Below are 10,617 nucleotides of genomic sequence, written 5' to 3'. Positions count from 1 at the left end.
CAATTGTGTTCAATATGTCTGAATCAAAGAGAAATGGAAATGGTGTAGTGGCTGAGATCAATTTGAAAGGATGTTTTGTTTTACCTTTAAAAGAATCAGTAACAACATGTTATAGAATACTTGTATTCATTTTTTTCATTCAAGAATCACAGCTACAAGAACTCTAACAACACAAGACGTTCAGGAACGTCTCATTACAAACAATACAATAGTGTACTCATCATAGCAGTGGCATAATCATTGTACATGACATGAGTACTAAGTGTATTCATATTTGAAAATATAATGGAAACAGACAACTCCCATTCATATCAAACAAAGGACAAGATAATTATTTCCGAACAAGATTGGTAAATTTTGCATCCCCCTATGAACAAAGAAAAAGTTGAAAATATGGAATGGGTATAGTCCAGGCCACAGGTTTGAAAACAAACAGACTAGTTAGGTGAAGTGCTCAGCTTCTGCAGTGCAGCTGCCATGGCACATATTGAATTTACTCTACCCCCCAAAAAAATAACACAAGGAAAAAAATTGAAATTCTCAATGCAACAAGAAATCGGTGAAACATTTGGCAACTTAAAATATTATATGTACACATTCACACAGTAAAACACATGTCAATTATTTTTTAAATAAAATGGAATGAAACTCTGATGAAATATAAGAATTTAAATAGTTTGCCACATGATTGCATTTAGCATATCTTTACAAAAGAATGATTACAAAAAGAACTTTGCTTGAAATTTTGCTGTGCTCTATGGGCCAGGAAAAGTAGGTAACATTAAATGTCACTCAGGAAATAGATTCGCCACATTCCATTGCACAGTATAGGACACAAATTTCTTACATATTTCATTACAATAGAATACAAATTGTGTGCATTGAGACACAATAAAAAATCATGAAGCTGAAAAAGTGAGAAAAGTTCAAAGGCGAGGGCAAAGTCAAACTTGAGAAGTGAATTTAAGTGGCTACTGAAATCTACAGGGTTATAAATAATTGTCGCTTTCCCACAAATTATCATAATATTTGCCTTTCTATTTTAATTTATGATACATCACGGGAAACCATACGATTTGCTCTTCAATGTGTTGGAATGAGATCAACACTCAACTGAGTGTGATGAGCCGTAAAAAGAACCTACACATGTTCTGAAAATGGATACCTTAGGAGGTCTAATTATTCTTTTGTTTAAAGTGCATCTAACAACACATTGGTTTGGTTTTTTTTCTCTTTTTTGAAAGAACACATTCCCTATATAGATATGATCTACACTAGAAGAGTGCTAGGCACTCTCACAAATCATGATAATTATAATAGTAATAATAATGAATGTAATAATTTGCAAGGCAATAACTTTTCTTAAAATTCTAATTTTGTCAATCACCCACAAAAAAAGGAGTAGATTACATATCATTCTCTTTGGATGAGGATGCCACAGACAGGCATAAACAAATATTTATATTCATTTGTGGCCTTTGTTGCCCAATGGCCGTCGTTCTGTTGACTACTAAAAGAACATAGTCAAACAACAATTTCAATAACATTTAATAAATTCTATACTTTTTGTATACATTACTAACACACAACTGTAAGTTAAGAGTATTTACAAGAGTTCTGAGTATTAGTGCTATAAATAAAGTAATATTATAATACCTTACACACAGTTCAACAATGACTACTACAAACTTCACGTCAGCTACAAATCACGATCAAATATAGACAAATTCTACAAGTAGAAAGGAATAAATATAATAAGACACTATAGACAAATCACTGATTTAAGTAATCTTTTGTACACATAAAATCACTAAACAAAACTCACAATGTCCCAAATAAGGATAACTGTACAGACTTGGTCTCCCCGTATATAACAGAATATCACCGGTCTGGTCTCTCACAGAGACAGAGGCACAAGGCCACATGGCACTCGAATGGGGACCGGGGCTGGGCAGGCTGGGCCACTAGGCTGGGCGGCGCCGAGTGTCAACGCGAGGAGCCGCCACGGGCCGCACCGCGCACCGAACTCAGTCCATGTGCCGGAACTTGTGTGCAGACATCTGCGACAGTCCCAGCACCGCGTAGTGGCAGCTCAGGCAGTGGTAGTGCGTCTGCTTGCCCGAGTGTGCGCACGACTCGGAGTGGCAGGGCTGCGACGGCGTGAACTTCTCGAAGCCGGCCGCCATGATGGAGTCGAGCTTCTGGTGCTGCCGCCGGTGCGCCACCACTTTGTTGGTGTCCGTGCACACAAACTCGCACTTGAGGCAGTGGAAGTGCGAGGCCTTGTTCTGCATGGCGCCCAGCGTGGACGTGTACACGCAGTCCGGCCGGTTGCACGACACGTTGGCACGGAACTGCTGGAAGTCGCCGCCCATGAGCGTGTCCAGGCGCTCGTGGCGCGCAGTGTGCTGCACGAAGCGCGTCTTGTCGCAGAACGAGTAGCCGCAGTCCTGGCGCATGCAGTGGAAGTGCGTCTGGTGCTCCCGGTAGCCGCAGTGCGGGTACTTGCAGTCCTCGTTGAACCTGCGGGCAGACAACAAACCGTCAGGACACGCTGCAAGACGGGGCCACAACGCTGTAGCGCCTGTGAGGTAGGCCACGGGCCGGCCTGCAACACACAGATGTGGAGACGGTGGCCTACCTTAGGCGCAAGGCAGGCCAGCGTCTCCACACCAACGCGTTGCAGGCCGGCCGAGGTGCTCACAAACAGGGGAGAGTGCCTACCTGAACCGTATGTAGCCTTCGGGCACCGGTTCGTCCTTGAGGATGCGCATGCTGTTCTGGATGCGAGCCTTCTTAGCCTCGGGGCTCATGTCCTGGTGGCCGGCCAGGATATGGGGCGACATGGCCCGCTTGAGGGCGAGGTGCTGGTGGAGTCCGGGGACGCCGCCGACGCCAGGGACGCCGTCCAGCCGGTGGTCGAGCAGCCCGTTGGCGGAGAGCGGGTGGGGCGCGCCGAAGCCGGAGGGCGTGCAGGCGAACATGAGCCCCGACGGCGAGGAGTAGATGGCGGGCATGCCGTGCTGCAGGTACGGCAGCCCCTGGGAGGTCATGAGCGCCAGCTGCTGGTTGGCGACTGCCGCCGCCATGGCCGCGTTGAAGGGGTGCGGCGCGAAGGACGGCACCTGGCCGTGCATGCCGGCGTGCGGCGGCAGCCCCAGCGCCACGCCCCCCATGGCCGCAGCCTGCGCGGCGGCCTGGGACGTCATGCCGCCCATGGCCATGGCGGCAGGGTGGTCGGCGGGCAGTCCCGACATGGCGGTGCCGCTGGGCTGGTCGCCGGCGTCCTCGTTGCCGTCCTCGGGGGTGGCGGCGCCCTCACGCTTGAGCGGCGTGCCCGGCGACAGCGCGCCCGTCGAGTGCTTGGCGATGTGCGGCCGCAGCCGCTCCAGCTCCGAGAAGGCCTGGTTGCACGCGTTGCAGTGGTAGTGCTCCTTGCGCTTGAGCTTGCAGAAGGGCCGCGAGCAGCTCTGCTCCGGGCCGTAGCGCACGTGCCTGTCCGGGGACATCCACTCGGGCAGCGTGGCGGGGTGCGCCGCCTGCGAGGCTGTGGCCGCGGGCGTGGAGGCCGTGGAGGCCGAGGACGCCGTGGGCGAGGGCAGCATGGCGTTGCCGGCGTTGCCGGCGTGGCCCGCGCCCGCCTCGGCGTGGTGCTGCAGCAGCCGCGCCAGCGAGTGGCTGCCCGCCATGGCGTTGGCCGCCGCGTTGGCGTCCGGTTCAGTCTTGACGATGTCTGCAAGCAGCGAAGGGAGCGGTAAGAGGCGGCGCACTGGGGCGGCCTTCGCCGGGCGCGCCAAACTGGAGCCCCTCCTGGACAAGCGGCAAGATCTTCGACTACAGCTACGAAACCCGAAAGAAAAGTCATGCATTTGCTACGAAATGCCGCTCCTCGCAACATGGAAACGTCTTTAACTTCAATCGCCCCGTTAAGAACTTTGGCAAAGTGCCCAGAAAGTAAGACGAAAATGAAACAATTTTAGCCTTTTTTGACCAAATATCATCATGACATTGTGATTCCTCTCGGCCGGGCGTCTAGAGTCAAGGTGACCTACGCCTAGACCCACCTGCAACGAAGTGGTGCCTTCGCTCCGGCATGGCCGGCGTGGTCGGCAGGGCGGCACCGGGGACGGGGGAGAAGGGAGGGACAGAGGGGAACGGGGTGGTGGGGGAGAGGGGTAGGGAGGGGGAGGACTTGGGGAGCGTCGCACCCGTCGCGCCCCCCGCGGGGGCACTAGAGGCCCCGCTGGGGGTCCCCGGGGCCAGAGGCGCCAGAGGCCTGGACCCAGAACCACCACCGATAGCGCCGCCACTGCCGCACGAGAGCGCGGACAGGGGGTAGAAAGTGCCGGATGCCCTCACCACTTGAAACAAGAAGAGAGAAAAAAGAGTGAGGGGCGTGGGAGCGTGTGTGTGTGTGTGCGCGAGCGAGCGGGCTGCGGGGCCAGCCGGACCTTGCCGCCGCCAAAGATCGTGCAAAAGGAGTTCTCAAGTTCTCTACTGGTACGGGACAATGCACACTGCCGAGCCGGGCCCTGAAACTAGACGTGGGCGTGCTCACAAAACTACGATCAAAACTACTCTCAAAATTAAATTTTCAAAAAATTAACTGATTAATACACCCTCATGCACCTGCTACACCGGCGTTCTCACTAGCCGCGGCCTCTCCACCACCACTATCCAGCCTGACCACTCCAAACTCGTCGTTCTCGACCTCGACTACTCTGGCTCGGGGAGGCGGCCCCGTCGCGCCCGACTTATGCTAGTGTCCGAAGCGTGCGCGTGTGCGGAGAACAAGCAGTGCCTGGCGACGGCCGAGGGCCGCGAGCTTACCTGTGGTGCGGCTCTGGTCCGCGAGGTGCTGCGGCGTGCTGGGCGGCCGCGACCGCGGCGTGCCTGGGGCCGGCGACGGCGTGCCGGGGTGGCTGCTGCCCGTGCTGCCCCCGGTGCCCGCCAGCGGGGACATGGTGCCGGCGCCGCTGCCGACTGGCGACACTGCACCAAGAACGCAGTGGGTGAGCACAGAGCTGGAGACGACGGACAGACGGACAAACCACCAACGATCACTTACTCTCTCTGTGCGGCGTGCCCATGGCCGCGCTCATGCCCAGGACGAGCACGTCCGCGACGGGCTTGTCGCTGTCCTGGTTGTTGTTGTTGGCCTCGCCGCGGTGCTTGGCCTCGTGCTGGGCCATGTTGGAGTAGCGCACGAAGGAGTAGCCGCACGCCGGCCGCGAGCAGTGGAAGTGCCGGTTGGCGCGATTGCTGCGAAGAGGACGACCGTTAGGCACCGCGAAGAAGACACACCCTTCGAGACTCGAATCAGGGACACTCACCTCGGGCAGCCCGGCAGGCGACAGTCGATGCTGCGGTCGAAGAACACGAAGCCCGGCAGGATGTCGATGTTGTCGTGGAAGTCGCGCGCGTGCATGAGCAGCACGTCCTCGCGGTCCGTGGCGTAGAAGCAGCGCGGCTGCTTGCAGTGGAAGTGGCGCCGGCCGGACAGCGAGCACAGCGCGTCGCCGCACCGCGAGCCCTCGCCCTGCTCGAACAGCATGAAGCCCTCCTGCAGCAGCTCCAGCGTGTTCTGCGAACAAGGGGCAAGCACGGGGTTAGATCGGACTGTCGGACTGAAGGGTGGGGGGCAGGGGAAGGGGGAGGGCGGGGCAGGGAGCGCAGCACGGCGGGGCGGCCGGGGGGAGCGCCGGGAAGGTAGGCCACCCATTCGACTCCGTCGCCAGTCCTTACCGGCGAGGAGGCGCGCTGGCCGGCGTCGTCGTCCGCGGTGGCGGCCGCGGGGTTCAGAGCCGGAGGGGAGCCCGCCGTCCCGAACAAGCCCTGCTGGCCCTGCGGGGGAGGGGCCGGCTGCTGTTGTTGCAGCTGAAGCTGCAGCGGGGACGGCCGGGGCGGCGGGGCGGCCGGGGCATTGGCCGAGGGCTTGGGGAGCTTGAAGCTGGTGAAGATGGCCTGCGGGGTGTCCGGCATGCTGGAGCCCGGCGCGCCAGACATCTGGAATCACGGCCGGGGCGGGGTCAGCACGGCGAACACGGCGTCGAGGCCTCTTGTCAATCCCAATCGACAAGCAGCCGGCGTGTACAGTGCGCGTTCCTCCAGGCGAGGCCGCGGGGGCGGGGAGGGGGTGGGGATGTGGAAGGGGCGTGGCACGGGGCGGGGCGGGGCATACGTCGCACTGTCGACACTTACGTAATCGTTCCACACCTCGATGACCCTGTTCTTGGGCGGGCGTCCGCGCTTTCGGCGGAACATGGCGTCGATGGAGGAGGCGAGGTGCATGGTGGTGAGCGGGTCGCGGCTCTGCGACAGCTTCCGTGAGTACTCGTGCATCTTGTAGTGGTCCAGCCGGCGGAAGGGTTTGTCCGACGGCAAGATGATCTCTCGGCAGTTGTCCTGCAAAGCGCACGGCTCGGTCAGAGACCCGTTCTATTCGCACGGCACGTGGTGTCAAAGTCGAGGTACTCACCCAGGTGCAGTGGTAGTGCTTCTCCTTGTCCTGGTACGGGCAGTCCTGGTCGCAGTGGCACTTGCCGTCGCCGGCCGAGGGCGAGGCTCTGGTGTTACCGCCGACCGTCACGTAGTGCGCCTCGCTGATCTGGTCCTGCGCGTCGTGGTTGCGGGCGTGCTCCAGAACGCCCTCCCTGGCGCGCAGCACCATGGCGCAGCCCTCGGCCCTGCAGTGCCAGTGCTCGCCCCTGCCGGGGACGCCGGGCACCACCTCCACCAGGCCCTGCGCCTGGCCGCAGCGCTCCGCCGTGCAGGGCGAGAACCGCCACGACACGCGCTGCCACAGCGCCTCGTCCTGCAGCACACAAACAAGAGCGTCAAGGTTGTCCGCGGAGACGCGCTCCGAGTCCGGCGGCGTCCTTGTACTCACCGGGAGGCTCTGCGCCTGCGCCTGCTGTGGCGACTGCGACGGCGGCTGTGGTGCGGACGGTGCGGCCTGCGGCGTGTGCCACGAGGCCTGGATGTCGCCGGCCAGGGTGGGCGACGACCGCGTTAGGTCGGTGGGGGCGTCGCCTGGCGTGGAGGAGGCGCCCTCCAGCATGTACGGTGGGGGCAGCATGTCCAGCCCCAGCCGGAAGGGCATGTGCTGCTGCAGGGCCAGCAGCGGGTGTGGCGGCGGCGCCGCGTGATTCGGGCCACCCTGGCTCTGCCCCGGCGACAGCGACCGGCGACCGCCGTCCGCGGGGTCCGCGCCGTGCGTCGGCGGCGGCTGCGGCGCGGCGGGCTGGCCGCCCAGCCCCGCCATGAGCGACTGCAGCGCGCCGACGTCCTCCACGGCGCTGAACTGGTCCGCGAAGGCCTGCCCGTCCACCAGCGACTTCATCATGGACTGCGCCAGCTTGTACTTGCGGTATGCCAGCTCCGAGTCCTTGCGCTCGTGCTTCCGCTTGTGCGAGAAGAGCTGGCCGCTAGAGTGCAGCACGTACGAGCACCCCGACCGGATGCAGTGGATGTGATTGCAGTTCCCGGAGAAGCGGCAGCCCTCGAACGGGCAGGGGTCCTGCTTCATGAACTTCTTGAAGCCGTCGCGCGTCAGCTGCTCGTCCTTGATGTGGTACGTCTTGTGTTTCTCTGTGGGGGCAGAAGACAACCAGCGTCAGCAAGACGAACCCAAACGACGACACAACGCGAAACGAGAGGCACTCACCCATATCCGCCTTGTTCTTGAAGGTGTACTTGCAACCCTCGCGGCGGCAGTGGAAGTGCGTGGTGCGCTGTCCGAAGAACACGCAGTACTCGGTGCGGCACTCCTCCGTGGCGCGGTAGCGCTGGAAGCCCTCCTGGATGATGGCCGAGTCCTTGCGGTGGTAGTTGGCGTGCATCTGCACGTCCGACGTGCTGATGTACACCTTGTCGCAGTTCTCCTTGATGCAGTGGTAGTGCGTCTGCTTGCGGTTGTGCGAGCAGTCGCGGTACCGGTCCGAGCAGTCGTCGTTGGGCGAGTAGCGCATGAAGCCGTGCGCCAGGGATTCGGCGCGCTTCTTGTGCCACTTGAAGTGCCGGATCATCTCCTCCTTCTTCACGAACACGCGCGAGTTGCACTCGATGCAGTGGAAGTGCTCCCTGGAAACAGATTCCGAGTTAGTGGCAGTAGTGTCAGAGCACTGGGAGCGTCGGTCAGGGGTGCCATGAGAATTGGCGCTTCGCGTCCGAGTATCTGCCCGCGGGGCACAGCGCGTCGTCCCCGCGTCGCCTCCAGGTCGTCTCCCCTCCGTCAACCTGCCGCCCGCCTCGCGCATCCCCAGGCGACCACCGACCCTCATCCTTAACAGGTCAAAAGGAAAAAAAGCAAAAAACCGCGAGAAAAAAATCACTAAGCTTCCTTTACCTCCTATTTTTTTCTCTCCGGCGAGGAACAGCCTTATCTAAACGAATGGCAACAACTTCATATCGGGGAAGCCGCGCGGGGTGCCATAAAGGTGTGAGAACCTGGAGAAGAGCTCGCCTGGCCGTGCCGTGCCGTGCCGTGCCTCGACGGCGGGCAATCGAGCTCTCGAAACGGAATAAAATATATGGCATGCCTCCTCTGCGGAGCACTACGGAGCGCGAGATGTCAATACAACGCATTCTGTTTATGGTTTCGGTCCGGCGACCGATGATAATGGCACTGATCTATTCCCCGTCCGCGCGGGGCTGGGCTGGGCGGCGCGGGGCGGCGCGGGGTGGCAGCGCCCAGGGGTGGTCCAGGACCGCGCAGGCAGCGCGGCGTACTGCGCGGCGTACTGCGCGGCCACAATGCATTTCATGCTCGTCAATGCGATGCAATGCGATGCCTAGTCCGCCCCTAATTTGGGTCAACACGCAAACACGCGCACGACTAGGGTCGTCAGCCGTCGTCAGGGGCGCCAACCCGCGGCCACTTTATGGTGGCGTGGCGGTGGGGAAGGCCTGGAAGGCTGCGAGGCGCGAGGAAGATGCGCCCGGCCCGGCCGACCGGCCACGTGGCCGCAGCGAATGGCCGCCAATCAGCCCAGCCGGCACTACACTGGTGGACGCTCCACACTTTCCCGCGCGGCTGTAAATAGTCGGCGCTATTGGACGCCGCGGTGTGAACGCGCGCGGTATCGCACTCGCATTTACAAGCGCGCTCTCTCTGTCTCTCTCGCACCACCGCGGAACGCCCCGCGAGTGCGAGAGAGACGGCGCTGACCACTCACCTGTAGTTGAGGTCCTTGCAGAAGGCGCGGCCGCACTCCAGGGCCGAGCTGAAGCGCTTCACGTAGCGCGAGTAGTCGATGGGGGCGGTCGCCTTGCCCGCCGCCACGCCCGGCCCGGGCACGCCGGGGACGCCGGGGACGGCGGGCACGCCGCCGGGGACGCCGCCAGCGACGCCGCCCAGCCCGGAGGCCGCCAGGGAGGGCATGCCCTGCAGCAGTCCGCCTGCAACACAACGAGCGACACGTCAGTCAGTCAGCCAACCTGCCGGCGTAAATCCAAGATGGGGCCGCGGCGGTGTTGCGGTGACCCGAGCCGGGCCGAGCCGGGCCGGCCCGGGCCACGGACATCGGGGGCAAGTTCATGGCCCTGCCGCGGCACTGCCGCCAGATAGCCATCGGAATGCACTTAAGGTGCACGCACGGACACATACATATACACGCGGCACGGACACACACACACACACACGCGCACTGGGGCGATTAGCTGGGCCCTGCGGGTACTGGGTACCAAGGGTACCAACAGCGTGGGACAAAACAGAGATTCGGCGCGCGTGTATTGGCACTCCCGGGTGCGCGGCGTGGCGGTGTGTTGGTCGGCCTGCGAAGGGCCGGCCGGCACCTGGCATGCGTCCAGTGCAGCCGCGTGCAGACAAGGGTGCCACACACGCACACACGCGCGCGCGCGCACATGTGAGTACCAACCCTCCGCACATAAACCCGCGCGGCGTGTTGGTCCGAGAGGTGAGACATATACAACGACACAGTTGGTACACGGGGGAATGCCGCGGCCGACTACGAAGACGCACTCAGCAGGAGCAAGTATTCCAGCGGCGAAGAGGTATCCATTTCCATTGTAGAGACTTGAGGTAAGATGACTTGGTTCACTAGGTATCACAGACGATCACAGACAACGTTGCGTTACGTATTTTTGTTTTTCCCAATTTTCGTGCTTTCCTTCGTTCCCTGGCGGGGAGCGCGCCCGGCTACATGCCTGGGGTGGTGGCGGTAGCAGCCCTTGCGGGCGACTGGAGTCGGCTCGCCGGCTCGGCCGGCTGGGCCCAGAGCGGCGAGCGCAGCGCCCGGCGCGCGGCGTCCCGGCGGTTACACTTTTTGCCCCGTTTCCCCCACCACCGCCAAAAAACGAGGAAAGGCTGGTCCGTTTGCTCTAAAAAGTGCACTATCACCCCCAAAGCGGCGCGGACTGGGTCGGGCCGGGCGCCGCGGAGGGGTAGGCGACGCCAAGGCGGCCCAGCCGACCAATGGGCGCCCGTCTGGAGGGGGTCGAGGCGGCGGGGGAGCCAACGGCCTGCCAACAGCAAGGCGGCAAGCCCGCAGTCCGTCGCGTGCGAGCTCACCACGAGCTTCGCCGCGCCGCCGACAGAGCGCGCCTCCCGCACCCCTCCGCGGCGGCGCGGCGGCGCGGCGGCCAGGGTGCAGCTGG

At 60.5% G+C, this 10,617-nt stretch overlaps 1 protein-coding gene across 1 annotated transcript; it reads right to left on the bottom strand.

Annotated features, from left to right (window-relative positions):
• Nucleotides 1-107: 107 nt before the first annotated feature.
• LOC117643316 (zinc finger protein castor homolog 1) lies at nt 108-9,304 on the bottom strand. The gene is made up of 12 exons (XM_034382151.1): nt 9,177-9,304; nt 7,667-8,082; nt 6,890-7,590; nt 6,479-6,814; nt 6,202-6,405; nt 5,746-6,006; nt 5,334-5,584; nt 5,069-5,262; nt 4,831-4,992; nt 4,065-4,361; nt 2,725-3,733; nt 108-2,523 (listed from the first exon to the last, which is right to left on the bottom strand). Exons 2-12 carry the CDS (start codon nt 8,025-8,027, stop codon nt 2,028-2,030), a joined length of 4,272 nt encoding a protein of 1,423 aa, XP_034238042.1. The 5' UTR covers nt 8,028-8,082; nt 9,177-9,304; the 3' UTR covers nt 108-2,027.
• Between the last annotated feature and the right edge of the window lie 1,313 nt (nt 9,305-10,617).

This window comes from Thrips palmi, unplaced genomic scaffold (genome assembly GCF_012932325.1).
Source record: "Thrips palmi isolate BJ-2018 unplaced genomic scaffold, TpBJ-2018v1 HiC_scaffold_17, whole genome shotgun sequence".
NCBI classification, from domain to species: Eukaryota; Metazoa; Arthropoda; class Insecta; order Thysanoptera; family Thripidae; genus Thrips; species Thrips palmi.
This window is presented reverse-complemented; position numbering and strand designations above follow the sequence as displayed.